At 40.5% G+C, this 15,997-nt stretch overlaps 2 protein-coding genes across 11 annotated transcripts in view; one reads left to right on the plus strand and one right to left on the minus strand.

Moving 5' to 3' along the window:
• Nucleotides 1–7,700, minus strand: part of meaf6 (MYST/Esa1-associated factor 6) — an 88,409-nt gene extending 80,709 nt beyond the window's left edge. Inside the window, exons 1-8 of one of the 4 annotated variants that reach the window (XM_084032675.1) lie at nucleotides 7,543–7,700; nucleotides 6,697–6,812; nucleotides 6,445–6,532; nucleotides 6,297–6,342; nucleotides 6,018–6,210; nucleotides 5,503–5,532; nucleotides 4,968–5,001; nucleotides 4,256–4,714 (exon numbers count right to left, since the gene is read on the minus strand). In XM_084032675.1, coding sequence (XP_083888801.1) covers nucleotides 4,700–4,714; nucleotides 4,968–5,001; nucleotides 5,503–5,532; nucleotides 6,018–6,210; nucleotides 6,297–6,342; nucleotides 6,445–6,532; nucleotides 6,697–6,812; nucleotides 7,543–7,632 — 612 coding nt within the window. In that variant the 5' untranslated portion in view covers nucleotides 7,633–7,700 and the 3' untranslated portion in view covers nucleotides 4,256–4,699. Of the gene's footprint in view, nucleotides 1–4,255; nucleotides 4,715–4,963; nucleotides 5,002–5,502; nucleotides 5,533–6,017; nucleotides 6,211–6,296; nucleotides 6,343–6,444; nucleotides 6,533–6,696; nucleotides 6,813–7,542 lie in introns of those variants that run through there. The other 3 variants (XM_084032676.1, XM_084032677.1, XM_084032678.1) reach the window with 3 other exon arrangements.
• A 6,861-nt stretch (nucleotides 7,701–14,561) lies between these two features.
• The window catches only part of LOC311028240 (uncharacterized protein), a 31,477-nt gene continuing 30,041 nt past the window's right edge, over nucleotides 14,562–15,997 (plus strand). For 3 of the 7 annotated variants that reach the window (XM_084032651.1, XM_084032657.1, XM_084032656.1), the window contains exon 1: nucleotides 14,563–14,933. In XM_084032651.1, coding sequence (XP_083888777.1) covers nucleotides 14,867–14,933 — 67 coding nt within the window. In that variant the 5' untranslated portion in view covers nucleotides 14,563–14,866. Of the gene's footprint in view, nucleotides 14,934–15,997 lie in introns of all 7 variants that reach the window. The other 4 variants (XM_084032652.1, XM_084032655.1, XM_084032654.1 and 1 more) reach the window with 2 other exon arrangements.

The raw sequence follows: 15,997 nt of genomic DNA on the forward strand, positions 1-15,997 counted from the left end.
GGAGGAGGAGGAGGAGGATGGGGAGGAGGAGGAGGAGGATGGGGTTGAAGCTCCTTCGGTGAATATTTAAGATTTCACGTCATTGCGGCCGGAGGCTCGAGCTCAGCTGGATCCTGCTGGTGGAGGCTGTTAAAGTAATTAGACGACATTACTCTGAGTGGCTGACCGCAGAAGAAGGAAAGGGGGGCGACGCCTCTGCTCGAGACCCTGCACCTCCTTCGCTGTTTCTCCTGCATGTTTCCTTCAAGTCCTTAGATGACTGTGTGCAACATCAACAGGAATTCACTCAATGCATTCTGTGTTTCTGTGGAGTTTAAACCCATTTTTAAGAGCATCAGTGAACTGGTTGACCCCTTGTGATTGCTAGTTTTCTTTTCTACCTTTAGTCTTCTCTCTTTCTGCATCCATACCAATATAATGTGGAAACATGTGTTTCAGTCAATCAGTTTGGTAGAAGATAGGCCAATATGACAACTGATAACAGGTATGTCTATTATCATCTATATTCTTTTTTACTTTTTACACTTATTGATTCTTTGTTTTGACTCACAAAACTTTACAATATGATAAAATGTAATTTTGTATTTCACTTTATATAGTGAGTAATCAATAAATTCTGACCTTGAAAACTGCAGCTGGACTTCTTTCCAACAATATTGTAATCATTCATCAGGTATTTCATTCCCTGGATCCGAAAAAGCAGACATTTTTGTCTACATATCAATCGAGAAAACAATCAGTCTCACCAAGATCCATTCAGTACGCAGCTGTTTTAAAGATTTTATGTGATCTTCCTCAGGAGATGGCATCTTTCTATGGATGACAAGCATCAAGAAACACTTTACAAAAGACAAATAAAATCTAATACGTAAAATATATTTAAAAGAAATTAATAAAATATGATAAATACATTTAAAAAAAGATACCTACAATGGGCTAATCCATGCAATGATATTAAAGTGATGGATACCAGAATATTATTCATTTGAGGTTATAAAAAGTCTATTTAAAATCAGTTTTTAAGACTTCTCTGACTGGCCTTCATCAGCACAACAACACCTCAAGGAATGTGAAGAAACATGAACAAGAACAAGAAACAAATGTTTTTTTTTTTTCATAGTTCACTTGACTGAACACACATGTTGGTTTTCAACATCCCAACAAAATCATTAATTACAATCAAGGAGCTTCCCAGGAGACGCTGACGAGCCAAAATGAATTCAAGAGTGTTTGGCAGCGAACCGCATTCTTTTAAACCCTAGATTTAAGTTTGCACATCGTTGTAAAATAGCTAATCTGGACTCAAAAGTAGAAGAAACACCACAGAGCTGAGTCACTTTTAACAGCAGGAATCATGTTTGACTCCCAACAGCTCAGTTAAAAGTTTTTGCCTTATTGGTCGATTCTTTCCAGATAATTTCCCGTCCTTTATCCCCCCATGGAGCAGTCCACTGTTCCCAGTCTGACAATTAAAGTTCTATTAGATACAAAAAAAAACAGGAGAAGGTCTTCTTCTGCAGGGGTTGCAATACAATCAGTAAAGCACAGACCAACAAGGCAGTAGAGAAAGCCGTCTTCTTTGATGAGGAAAGACACTTATTACGTTGGAGTCATTGAGAATTGGGAAAGAGCATATCATTGGCGTGTGGAGTTTTTTTTATGACAGGAAAGTAAGAATATATATAAAGAATCCGGTGGAGAATGGTGCTCCACAAGGAAGGGTATATAGTCCCTTGTTATTTGCCATAACAAAGCATCTCCACAACATATATACTGCACACTCATGAGATCTGTTTATTGGTTTCATCTCAGCAGCAGAATCAAACCTCACCAAGTCAGAAGTACAAGCTCAGGTCCTGAGAGTCTCTAGTAGATCCTTCCAAACATCTCCAGTGTCAGCGATGCAGGTGGAAATGGAGGCATAGGACTCCATCACTTACAGTACAGACCACAGTTCCTCCCTGGTTGTTCTCCCATGGCCAAGTATAGACCTCCACGTACGGCACTGAAGGATGGGTCAGAGAACCTTCCAGCGTGACGCAGAGTCCACAACTATTTGGATCAGCATTTGTCAGACTCTGTTTATATTTACAGATGGCTCCAGATCCTGGTACGCGGTGTTCAGGTGCAGCAGGACATATCGCAGTAAGGGAGTCATATATTAAGAAAAAACTATCAGACCGTTTGTTGGAACACAGACTACTGTTTGCATTGCTGTGGATAGAGGAGAAGAAAGTAAATAACACCAAGTGAAGCCAAAGCTTAAGTGCTTTAAACTTGCATTCCCTCTACTGGCCATCAGGGGGCGACTCTGAATGCATGGAAGTCTATGAGAAAATGACCCTACTTCTCACTTAATTATTTTATGGTCTCAATTTGTAGTTTCAAGCCTTCTTCAATCCAGCATGATGTTCATTTAGTAAATGTTAGTCAAACAGACTATAAAGCAGGGTATGACTTTTTTTTAAAAGGTCATAGTATAGTACAATAAAACAGTTTGGAAGTGTTTCAACAGTAAATCTGTATAAAATGAAAAAGTGAGAGAGAAAAAGGCATACTATGTTATTAAAAAGGTGTCTATGAAAAGTCTGTATTTAAAAGCCCTTAGGCTGTAGTTTCATAATAAATACACATTTTGATATTCATACTGTTTGGAGCTGTAGGTCAGACATCAGGGCACTATTACTGTGAAATTGAACAAACCGCCGCTGTCCTGAAGTGAGAGGAAATGAAACATAGACTCAGGCAGTTAGGCGGTGAGACACACATTGAACATTCAAGCCTCATTACTCACACACCCCAAGGTTAAACGTGTGGAATGTATCCTGGTGTGAGTGTGAGTTTCCAGCCAGATTGCATTACGTAGCTGTTGAATGCGACTCGTGGGTGAGTCATGGGCTGACATGTGACCTGGTCTCAATCACGGCCTCCGCACTTACCGTCGGGTCGGGCGGCTGGAGTCGACGTGGAGACGAGAAAACGACACCGCCGGGAGAAGAATGCGCCGTATGTCTCCAAACCTGTGTAAACGCTCAATGCACTGTCATTAGCTATGACTCATCACGCCAGGTAAAGACGTGGAGGCCCCAGTGAAACCTCCTTGTGGGGGGAAAAGCATTCACATCTGTCTGTTTGAGCAATAATGTAGTGAAACGGCTAAAATACAGTAAAACAATCTCACACACATTAAGTGGTTGACCAATAAGAGCAGACTGGGCTTTTTGGGAGGGAGGGGCAGGCGATCAAACAGCGTAACAGAGGGGCTGAGAAGAGCTGCTGTAGTGAAGCCTGAAAATGCCTTGGAAAATAAAGTGTTTATGAGGGTTTTAAAGGTAAAAAGTCCACCAAGCAGCACCTCTAAAGATCAATTTGTTTCATGCTTTCATGCTAAATCAGAGGCCTGAAGGTGACTCATCTTTTCTAACTTACTTTTACCTAGAAAAGATTATTAATCACTAATTTGATGTCTTTGAAATGTCTCAAAACTTGTTTGAGAAGACCTTTGAGTTGCATCTTTCTCTATGAAATGTGCTGTCAAACCTGATCCTGGTCAAACCTAATCAAAACTGATGATCATTTTATCGTTTATACTGTTTTTTGTTTATATTTGTTATAGTTTTTATATCCAAATACATTTCTAAACAATCTTGACTGCAGCTAGAAATCTACAATATTAAAGTAATAAATGTGAACATGTTAAGTATAGAACTACCTTAGATATTTAGATTTATAGTCAACCAAGTTTTTTGGCACCACCTGGTGGAAAATTAGGATACTGCATGCATTCTGCATACATGTAGATTAAAGTTAAAAGTTGCAACTTTCAGAAACACTTGACTAGCGTAGTATAAAAGATAACTTTCACGTGTTTTATCACCCAGTTGTTAAAACAGCAGGCGATATTCAAATATGACAAAACACAGGAACCATATAAATAGCACGATGCTGTCATCAGCTTGTGCTCTGTTTACTTAAGTTACTATTTTCATAAAACAAACTGAGAACTGTCAGAAGAGAACGCACTGGCGACTCTCTGTGTTAGTTGGGTAAACACTGACTACATATTTAGACTAAAATATTCCATAATACAACTTATTATGGACTGTATGTGTGGGAACTCAAACTTCTGCCAGTGATCGACACAAAACAACATTTAGGGTGATTAAAACCAGCAAGGCCTCATCAGCCGCTTCACAACAACCTAATAATGGTTTAACTTTGATGCAAATCACTGCTTTTTAATAACCAACCAATATTCACATTACTGGTATTTTTTTTTATTTTGCAAAACATCCATGTAATAAAGGAATCAGGGGTATTCAAGGATTATACGAGTATGTGACGCTTAAAAAAACAAAAAACAATGGGAAATTAACTACATAATAAATACAATCTTTTTTTGAACACTATACAAAATGGTGTGTTACTGGAGGAGGGCCTCATCGGGCCTCAAGTAACATGCAACACCATATTTCTACATACTTGGTAGGTCAAAATCTTAACCTCGACCAAACGGTAGGTGGCAGGGGGAGGGAATGTTTCAAGCAATACACACAGTACAGGCCGAAAGGTGACAACCCAAAAAAATAAAAAAATAAACAAAAAAATAAAGGGGCATACAAAGTTCATAATGCCCAGAAATCTCATGTTCTCTACAGGGATCCTCCTCGTGTGTGTCCAGGTAATCCAGTGGTCTTTGTTAGGTCGAATAGTCCTGGAAGAGGATAGAGAACAAGAACAATTACTGAAATGAAGATCAGACCATTTTGATAACTGAATCATTGTTTGAGTGGTTTGTTGATTTTTCAGCAAAAATATTTGTGCAAGGCTTCCAATACTTTTCGACATGACAGCTTACTATTTTCTAGACACCAATTAATTGAGAAAATAAACCCCAGTTTAGTTTATAATGAATTGCATCAATAGATAAATCATTACATAAATAAAACAAACATTTCTTTACTTACAGCTCGTGGTTTCTTGTTAACCTTCATGTCAAATCTGCAACAAAAACAAAGAACCAGCAGAATTAGATATAGCTCATAAACCTTTTTTTGATGGGAATTATGGTAGGAAGCGGTACCACTACTGTGTCATGAAGAAGTCTTAAAAACAAGCCCATAACAAAAACACTAAATGTGTTTGTTCATGTTTGTGCACAGATCTGGATCCAAAACAGCATCTGACAAAACCAGCAATGATTTACTTCATTGCTGCAGTCGGGGGGAAGCACACTCTGGGTTAAGAAAGATATGAAAATACCCCCAGTAGCAAGCAAGACAATCTGATTTAAGTGTTGGATATGTATGCATTCAAATGATGGAAGAGTTGGACATGCAGTACGACTGAATAACTAGCAGGCTTGAACTCAAAGTCTAGTCAACAGAAGCAGACGGAGAGCAGAGAAAATGGAGGGAAAAGGTTGAGGATGGGGTTTTTTTTTTTTTTTACAGCAGGCGGGATGTACAGAGCAAATAAGCAGGAAGTAAAATTCAGACTTACTCAAAGTCATAATCAAACATGGCAGAAGGACTGGGGGGAGCAGCATTAGGGAAAGGAAGAGAGCAGCATCTGTTAGTTCACCAACCTGAGTCTACAGCCCTACGTCTACATAATACTGCAGTCCGGACTTTACAGAGTGAGACAACCACCCGCCACAGTGTGTTAGGTAGAGCACCTGCTGTGTTTATATGTGGTTAGAGCAGTGAAGCCTGAGTCAGGGAAAACAGGTTGACATTTAATTGTCGGGTAACACACAGCAGCATAACATTTCAGGTGTAAACAACAATCCTACTGAACAAACCAGTCAGTGCTGGCAATCTTCCTCCACTTTGTCCAGCTTCAAGCACTTTCTCCCAGTAACCTGGTGTCTTGTATTTATTTAAACATACTGATCAGCTATTAAAAGATGGTGCTTCTTAATATAAGAAATCCTGAAATCGGATGTCAATTAACAGCACAATTAGAAGGAAAAAGAAGCAGAGATTGAACGGCCTTCATGTTTCTTCTTGGTGTACCTGTGTCTGTTTTTGTTCTTCCTCTTCTTGTGGCTCCCGTGATGGCTGCCTGAGGAGGAAGAGGAGGCAGCTTTCTGAGGCTTTAGGTCTTGCAGCGTCGAGTCCACGTCTTCCGTGTCCTCCTGGCTCGGCTCGTTCTCTTGGTTCTGGAGATCTGGAGAGGCGTCGCTTTCCGTGCCGCTGCCTGCCTCACCTGAGGGGACCAAAAACCACAGCATTAACGTCAAGTGTCAGAAAGCACTAAAGACTTGTGAAAAACGATAAAAAAACAAAACTTACGTTTCTCATTCATGTGGTCTGGTATCCCGCCGAGTGCACATACTGCCTGCAAATCAAAGAAGGGAGTGTAGTCAGATTACTAGTTATTTTCCCATCATGCAGCAAAAGAGCAACTAGTATATTGTGTGAAAAAGAGAGAGAGACTTACTGCAACTGATGTGACGGATGACTTGCTGAATAGACGCTCTGCTTCCTTGAATTTCCTATTCCTTCTGTCAGTCTTACTATTGGAGTTCCTGTTAGAAAAACAAAAAGATCGTTATACTATTGGTTCACAGGCTTGAAAAGCAGCTACCACACACACACACACACACACACACACACACACACACACACACACACACACACACACACACACACACACACACACAGCCTGAGAGTAACGTATCTGACGTCTTACTTTTGGTTGGTGAGGTATCGGTCCCATCCTCTGATGATGTTGCCATACATCTGAGTGTCTTCAAGGTAGCTGCCTTCAAATGCATATATTTGTCTTTCCAAGTTCACCAGCGTCTCCTACGATATTGGGAACAAATAGATGAGAACTTGAGTTAATTGTGAGAAATGAGTAAGTCATCTGTGCACAGATGATCAGAGCATGTTGATCAGACTCTTGCTTTTGATTTGGAGGTTGTTTTTTTGTTTGGTCTAACCACTATAACTATTAGTTTACTGAAGCTGGTATCTTGTTTACATTATTTAAGTTAACACTGGGCAATTTTATCAGTGTAATGTTGAATGATCGCCAGCATAACCTAACCACCGCTGTATAATACGCCCATGAAGCCAACATATCGCGAGAACTTCCCAACCGGGCGGCGGCTAAATTGTGCCTATGCTAGCTAGCTAGCATATTCGCTGCAGCACAAAGGGTAACATGTTAAAATAAAAATGTATTTGGAAAGCCAGCAACACTCGAGGATAAGTAGCGCTAACGTTGCGACCAAAAGTCAACGTTTAATAGCCGGAATAGTTAATAACGCCACAATTTCTTCAGCATTGCCTTAATAGCAGATAGCTAGCCAAGTTAGCAGTAGCTACAAGCACTGCGGGAGCGAACCATTAAGTTTAGCCGCTAAGAGCTAGCACAACGTTAGCAGCTGCTAACGTTAGCTTACCACTTAGCAAGGCCTCGGCTAACCAAACGCTGAGATAAAAACGGACCCGTAGTTCTACGTGGTAAAAAAAACAAGCTCCCAATGGCGCTTTTCGTCCAGGACGAATTTGCGGGGTAACGCGGACTCACAGCGAGCTCTTGTTTCCTCTTCACCAGCTCGGCGAGCTCCCGGCGGGTGTCCGGGATCTGCGGCGGAGTCGCCTTCGCATGCATCGCCATGATGGATCGAGCTATCTGTGCAAACAAACTGGAGGCGGGTTGGTATGAAAACGCCCGATGGACGACCATGTTACCGAGAGATGGCGCCAAAGGAGCGCGTCAGAGTGCCACGTAAAAACCACGCTCTGCTTTCACGTCGCCATGGCAACAAGGTGAGGAGGCGCTTTCTCTTCCTACCGAGTTCAACTGATTAAACCATGGGCAACATGCATCAAAAATTTAATAAAAGTGATTCTAACTTTCATTTAATTCATTTTTATAATTATTAATAAATATAATAATAATAATAATAATATTTTTTTTAATTTTAAAGCAGATACGATTCAGGCCTATTCTGTTTTATCTTCAATACCGACCAAAATACCAACATTTTCTTATTTTTTTTTGTAAATACCAACAAACACAAGTGATGTCAGGATATTTCTAGTGTAGCTACAGAAAACCTTAAAGCACAATGGACAATAAACACCAGGTTGTGGTATCTATTCAGAGAAAAGGTTTTATTATAGGCTCATTATTATTCACAATTATATGTCCTATATACGCTGAGATACTGACTTCTGCAGTAAAGGGTGTTTTAGTGTGAAATGCCACACTTTTTATGCACTAATACGTGCGTTGTAGTCACATGCTTATTTGTGCAGCTTTAAATATTGGAATTAGTTGAGGTTTGCGATAAATTTGCATCCCAACTCTGGGAGCTGTAGACATTGAATGTGTGAACTGTTGGAACCGCTGACTTCAGTATGTAAATGAGGCACGGGAAGGAAAAGTAGGTGCACATAAAAATTTCATGACATTCCACAGTAACTCCTAGAAGCTGTCTGGGATTCTTCCTTTTAGCCTGAAGTCTCAGCATTTATCTTCATCAATAGTCTTGTGATCTCTCATAGATGTAACTCATTATACGGTACATTATGTTATACGGCTACAGTTGTGTCAAACTGACCATGGTTATAAAATAAGTTTGCCTGTGTTTATTGGTTACGATGCTTTTGTAACTAATTTACATTCTAGGTTATGACCTTTGACACCTGTAAAGGTTAGACTGGAGTTATTTATCGATGTGCTTTAGTGTCACCTGAAGCAAGAGAGAGGAGCAACTCCACTGCACCTGGTCGCTGTCCTGTTATATAAATGATTTTTTTCTTGTAAATTTGTGATTTTTCTTCTCGGAAATTTGCCACTAAATTTGAGAGCATATCATTTTATTTCCCCCTTTAATATATGACTCCAGTCTCGTAATTTCAGATTTTTTTTCTCTGAATATTAACACCTCCTGCGGCTTTGGAAGTATTATTATAATTGCCATTCTTATATTATAATGCTGTTAATATTATTTTTTGCCTTCTCCTTCTTTCCAGGCTGCTATGATCCACAGCTTTTGCCCAAGCAGTCCTTCAGAGTCTGGCTTCCTGTATGAAGCTTTCAAGGAAACCTGCATTGCAGATACATGTTTCCTCTATGCAAGGTATGTGTCTCCATGCGTAAACATGGGTTCTTGTATCACATTTCTTTTATGTCAGTTTTCTTAAGGAGTCTCTGTTTCTGTGTTTAAGTAGGTCGACGAGATATTTTGAAAGATGAATCATGTGCTTTATCCGTATGTTTTTATCCTCACCTTGATTTCCCGACTAATCTAATCGAGGGGGGCGACATAGAAGTAAGTGTTGCTGCAGTCGCCGACAGCTGCCGGTCCAGTCGGTACACCGCCATTCTAACAGCTGAGAGCTTCAGACGACACCCCTGTGCCAACTGCTCGAGGGCAGGCAGAGGGGTGGAGTGTGACTGTATGTGAGCAATGTGTGTGACTGGGCATGAGGCAGGGATGGTGTTTAACCCCACAGACAAGCGGACGCATCACTCATCAGCCGTTATCAGATGTTATATAGCTGGAACAGTGATAGAACACTTTTCTGAGCCCACAGTGAGTTGTAGCTCACTGTTTAGCTGTCGATCCCAAAACTTCACTGTATTGATTCACTCTCACTGTGTTTTTTTAGAGGAAAAAGCTCTAAAACGTATATTATAACGTGCTTTTTTAGGTACTCAAAGACAATATTAGATGCTGGACAAATACAGGAGACAAAAGTAGAAATAAAATCAGACACATGAGTGGAAAAGACAGAATAAAATACAAATAAAAGAGAGAAATTTAAGATAAAGACATCCTCTTCGGGAGATGGTGGAGACCAAAAACTGAGCTAAAGGTGTGAATAATCAAGTTGCTCCGTAACTGTTGGATGTGTAAATAATAAGTTGTTGAGTTAAGTCAATCACGTCATGCTGTAACTATTTTGCTACTTGATACAAAGGAAATCTCCCATGATTCTCCATTTGCCTCATTTTCATGATGAACTCGATACTTTTTCCATTTTTTTTCCTTCTTGCTGCTCTGTGTGGGAGGATCCTCTCCCCGTTCCGTTAACGATACTTTTCGGGTGTGAAGTTGTGTCACTCTTCTCATCTTACGCTCCGCCAGCTTTTCCAGAGAGAAAACATATTGAGAAATCCCCCAAAATGTTTCACACATTGACATTGGATTTTGTGTTCCTCTGACGCAGCTGTCGACAAGGAGGCGACTCTCATGGAGACGTATATCTGCTCTGAATTAAACATGGTGCCAAAGAATTGTTATTTATACCTCAAGTTTTTTTTCCCCCATCTGCAAAGACGGGGACATTTTGAACCCCAGTGTCATCTGCTCCCAATGAAACCAGTTGGAGATTTTTCTCCTCCAGCTCTGCACTCGATGGCCGCACCAACTGCAGACATGCTTAACTCCCACTCTGTAGCAGCTGTAGTTATATTCAGACTCTGACTTCAGCCGTGTGCTTTCCAAATATGTGTACTCGCCCTGTAAAACCCAAACCATTGTGCACTTTTTTTACATTTTATAACTCTTCCTAACCCTTGTCAAACGCACTGGGAGGATCCAGACGAATGTTTTAAGTGTAACTGCAGGCATTTTTAGGATCGTGGTTGCCTTTTGTGGTCGTGTGTAGGAGGGCCAATTAAGCACATGCCTCTATGGGTTTATGGGAGGCTCCCTGAAACTCCCCATCTCGCGTCGTCAGGTGCAGGCGAGTATGGACATGCACTCCCTCATAGGAAGTCTCATTGAGAAACCTCTTTGTTCTAGGAAAAGCTCGAGGATGTGTGTGGATCTAATCCTCATCGATCTTACCATATTCATGCATTAACAGGCTCTTACCAGCTATATTAGGTTAGATTTGGCTCCAAACGATACCAATAATAGTCTGAGAGAGCCAATAAAAACGAAACTTAGCTTAAGTGCATCAGGCATCTGCTGCTTGGCAGTACATCAGTGGATCGCAGGCACAATTCGTTCTGCAGTCATTTCGAGTCTTGCATAAAATGTTTATAGACACACGGTGTATTTATGGAATCCTTGAGCTTCAGAAATATGAAGGAAAACCACAGTAAAGCGTTCATTTTTGTCCAACGTGTTTGTTTTTTTAGTGGATGATGACGACGACGTGGATCCAAATATCTCAACAACTAACAGTTAAGATTTACATGAAAATTTGATATTCATGTTCCCCAGAGGAGTAATCTTCGAGGAGTAACTTTTCCTCTAGTGCCATCAACAGATTCATATTTGTGGGCTTTTCTTGACATGTTTAAACAACTAGAGGGATTGCAATGACATTTGATGCATGATATTCAAGGTGACGAAAATATGAATATTAATGATTCATCTTTTCGTCCATAACAATCAAAATATAATGTGTCCGCCTACTTTTGTTTATGGTAAAATACCTGCAAAACTCATTTCCACCACATTTCCATCAATTAGGCTAATTAGCAAATGTTAGCATGTTAGGATTAAGCATGACTAGACATTTTCTTAGATGTCCAAGTGTGACTTTTAACAGACTGTCGCTAGTGGAAGTCAGATGAGACCTGAGCTACGTGAAGGTTCAGCTTCATCGCTTCACTGCCATCTTTGTCTGAATCCCGTCACCGGGGCAACATGTGAGTCCCTCCACTGATCAAGATGCTCTCCTATAAATGAGGTCATTTATCGATTTAGAGGTTATAGCCTTGGACAAAAACAACAACATCATCCCCAAACACCCCCCCTCCCTCCCGTCTAACACATGACTTACAGTAGTGGAAAAACAACCCAAGTTTACAGTGTGACCGGCATCATCAAACGCCTCTCAGTCTCCATGATATCAGATTATTCTGGCAGACATGGAAACGCAGCAACAAACACTGTGTGTCTAAGGATGATGTCTGTGTCTGGAAGGAGATTTTCCTGCAGATGAAATAGATATATGAGGTTTATTGCCTTTCCTCTACCGCTGCATTGCATTTCCTGACCTTTTGCATTTCAAGAATCCCATTACTGCACAAATCATTTTTTTTTTTTAACCAGACTCCAGACTCAACAACAGAGCCGTTCACTCCCTCACAACCAATCAGATCCAACTCCATTAGCTCTAATGGAGCTGCTTCTCTAACCCCTGTCATGTGTTGCAGGGAGGCCCATAGATTGATCAGCAGTGCTCCAGCACGTCACGGGTTATCTGGAGCCTCCGTAACACGCTAAAAGGAATACTTTAAATACAGAAGAATCTATCTTCTGGTGAGCAATAAGTCACCTGAAGTTTGTTTTACAGAGACAGCTTCTGGTCATGTGAAGTTAGAGATCGGGCTGAACTAAAAAGGAAATAAGTCTCTAGCATCAGCCGCAATAACCAAAGAGTCCTGAGGTCTGTGAACTCCTCAGTGTCTTCACCAAGCTAAGTGGGTCATGCATATTTGATCTTTCTGGTAAAGCCCACATCATTTGGGCCCGTTAGCATTAAGCATACGTCATGTTGAATCCTGTAAAGATCCACAAAGTGAGCCTTTGGGGGATTTTTATTATGCTTTTGAATGTATATCTGTACTCTGTGCCATCCTTTATGTCCTGCAGATTCATGATGAACACAGATGACCTCATCTATAATTAATCTGAATTTTTTATTCAAATGACCAACAAAAAAAAAAGAGCATAGTGGGTGTGATTCAGACTATTTATAAAAGGTATCTTTTTAAAAATGAATGACCCTGCAGAAGTCACTTTTATCATCATTTATGAGAGAAGACGTCATGTCAGCAGCTCTTCTTGTTCCTCCTGGAGGACTCACCTCCTCGTCTCCTGCAGTGGCACCAAGGTCATGTCAACCGTTAATTACCTTGTACCAATATCATCAGCAGCATGCAGGCAGATAATGGCCAATCACCTTTTATACTGGATAGATAATTTAAGCATGTATGCAACATTTTAGTATGTATATAGTTTAGCACTAAATAAATCATGCTTTTTCCTACGATATAGGATTGTTTGTCATTTCATTGGTAGATGTGTAGACATATTTTTCTTAATATTTCAGTGAGATTTCTGCTACTTAAGGCCTGTTAAATGTATAACATAATATTTAGGCTAAATATTGTTATATATCTTGTCCATAAAGTAAATAATACCACTTCTAGAGGCCGTTAATTAACTGGTGTAATTACACATACAGGGTTGTACGTCGTTCCAGGCAGCAGAGCTGTTTTCAGCTGCTGGAAATCATCTGATGGGTCGAACCATTCGCGGGAATCAAGAGGGCACTTTCTGTCCCGCTACTGCGGCTAAACGAGATGAGACGTTCCTTACGGTAAATAAAATATATTGTTTCTCGTTTTAAATTCGTAATAATTTAGATTAGTTGCGTGGTTGTTTTGGTAAAGTAGTTTCGCCCCTTGCGAGACAGTTGGTACGGTCCACTTGTCCGGCATGCGGTTTTTCGTCGCGATCGGCGGCGTCAAGTTGGCACGAGGGTGGGAAACCGGAAATTAAGCAACGTTGACTTCAGAATAAAATATGTTTTTTTTTTTTAAAGGAGTGTGATAGCTGAAACATTTTATATAATTGTTCTAAATTTATTTTTTATTGTTAATTGTGTATACATGTGTCATTTCAACCATAGAGATACTATTACAAGCCTACATTTGGGACAACAGCTGTATTTTGAGCATTAAAAAAATGCAAAATTCATAATACTTTTGTATCATCTGTCCCTAATTTTCTGGTGCAATATACTCAAGGATAGCTTTTGTGTTTGATATCCTGCATAGCCTGTGATACAGAAAATATTTACCACATAAAATAATACAACAAAATCACCACACTTCAGAAATCTGTGAGCATCCTTTCAAGTTGTCTCCCAAGATTGTTACGTTAATTTATTCCAGCCTCCTGTTGGAAATATATACGTTTAAGTTTTTTATTACCAAACAGTGGCATAATAAGTTTACAGGTCAGTTTCCGAACCCATCGGCTATCGGTCTGACTACAGAGAGGATGTATAAAGAGAACTGGATACAGCGTTGGAGGCAGCATCCTGTTCATTCCTTAAAGTTACTCTGTGGTTCATGAAGCAAAAAAAGGTGAATTTTGAGTATGAATTTAATAGCATCCTGACTGGAAACATTACAACCTGGCATGGGATGTTCAAACACCATTGGTACCCAAGCATCAGCGATATTGGTGACAGGAGGTGCCTGCAAAGAGCTCAATAGCAAGAAAAGTATCAGCTGCCGTACCATCCAACCAACACCAAACAAAAGCTTCCGTCAGACTCCTTTATTGATCCTCAACCTTTCACCTTACAATGATTTTTGTGTATTGTTCTTATTTAGCACATGGGACTACAAACAATATGATGTGCATATAGTAGAATGACAGTAAATCAAACTTACTTTAAATTGAATTTGCAAAACAGGAAATGCAGTGACGAGCCAGTCAGTGGATGTCGAGTTCTTCTAGCTCCTTGAACCACATTAGCATTATTTTATTCTGAAAATTCTGACCGGACGTGTTTTTTTCAATCATTTGCTCTAACTTGACTCCGGTCCTGCGACTCACAGGACTCACTGGAGCTTTTTTTATTCCCTCACTGTAAATTTTCCACTAAAGCCTCGCTGGACTGGACCGGCTCGTCGTTTTGGACCCTGACGGCGGTTTAACTCAACGTCTCACATATTCCCGCTGTTCTCAGTCGGATCCGGGTTTTTTATTTAATTCCCACATTGTTTTCGGGTCACTTTTCCCCCTTCCACTCCGGCTGGATTTACTAAGGGCGTGTTTGGTGGGCGATTTGCGCCGGGAGTTTGATCTCCTGTACTGGTGCGACTCTGAGGAATGACAGCGACTGGGAATCGCTCCGCCTGAATGGAAACAATGGATTATAAAGAGCTCGGGCATCATTTCGAGGAGAAGCTGACACTAACAGACAAATGTGAGTATATGGTGTTGGTACTCTAAAATGTGTTTTTATCTTAATTCTAACAGTCATAATGAAAGTGCGTCGGTGTTTCCCCAGTTTATCAAACGTCGGTAGATTCAACAGCTGCAGCAAAGCAACGCGTCACATCCCTCCCACGTAAAAATCTGGAAAGATGACATGTCTGTCTGTCTGTCTGTCTGTGTGGCTGCATCTCCCCTAACCAGTAAAGAGATCCTGGAAACGCTGCACCGAGCTGTGGTCTCCATTACCGAACACGTCACTGGTGCACCAAAAAAATAAAAAAATATGTCCCACATATACATTCAGGCGAGCTTGATACACAACCACTCTGCACACACACACTCAATATTACTAAAACACACGCACGTCTTCCTTTTATACGTCAGCGTCTTGCTCGAGAGCACTTCGGCAGTGCAGGCTGACGCAGGAGCTGGTTTCTCACTCTTTTCATCTCACTGAAACCCTTTTATTATTCTGCATCCCTGTCATCTCGTGCTGTTCATGCTATAATCATGTCATATTTGCTGTATATGACGTGAACACAACCTTGAAATAATCTCCCAGCAGCCTGAAAAACAAGGATGTATGGATGAATCAATCAGGCTGAAAGTCACTCTAGGAAATGAGCAAAACAGTGAAGGTCCAAAGTGGTTCTTATTTTGGCTCATATGACTGCATCGTGTTGGATGCATGACACGATTATTATTAAAAATCAAAACAACCTCCATCACGTCTCCCCTTGGCCTGTGTGCTGGTGGAAGGTGACTTTCTGCTGGTTGGCAGCCCTCCCCCCACTATTCAAACCTGACGAGGATGAAGGGACGGACGTTCGCTGCAGCTCTTCATCCCTGCAGACGAAGAACCACAACCTGATGGATGATATCAATATTTGGGAGTCCCAGAGCAATAAATTGGCTCATAATTGTTTTTTTTTTTTTACATAAACACGTAACATAAACAGACAATCTTGATCCCCATCCCCTTGATTCGTTTTTTCTTTTATATGGGAGCAAGAAAACATACAGAGTTAGATGTTTTACAGGCGATAAATACAT

This window comes from Eutrigla gurnardus (assembly GCF_963514095.1).
Source record: "Eutrigla gurnardus genome assembly, chromosome: 17".
NCBI classification, from domain to species: Eukaryota; Metazoa; Chordata; class Actinopteri; order Perciformes; family Triglidae; genus Eutrigla; species Eutrigla gurnardus.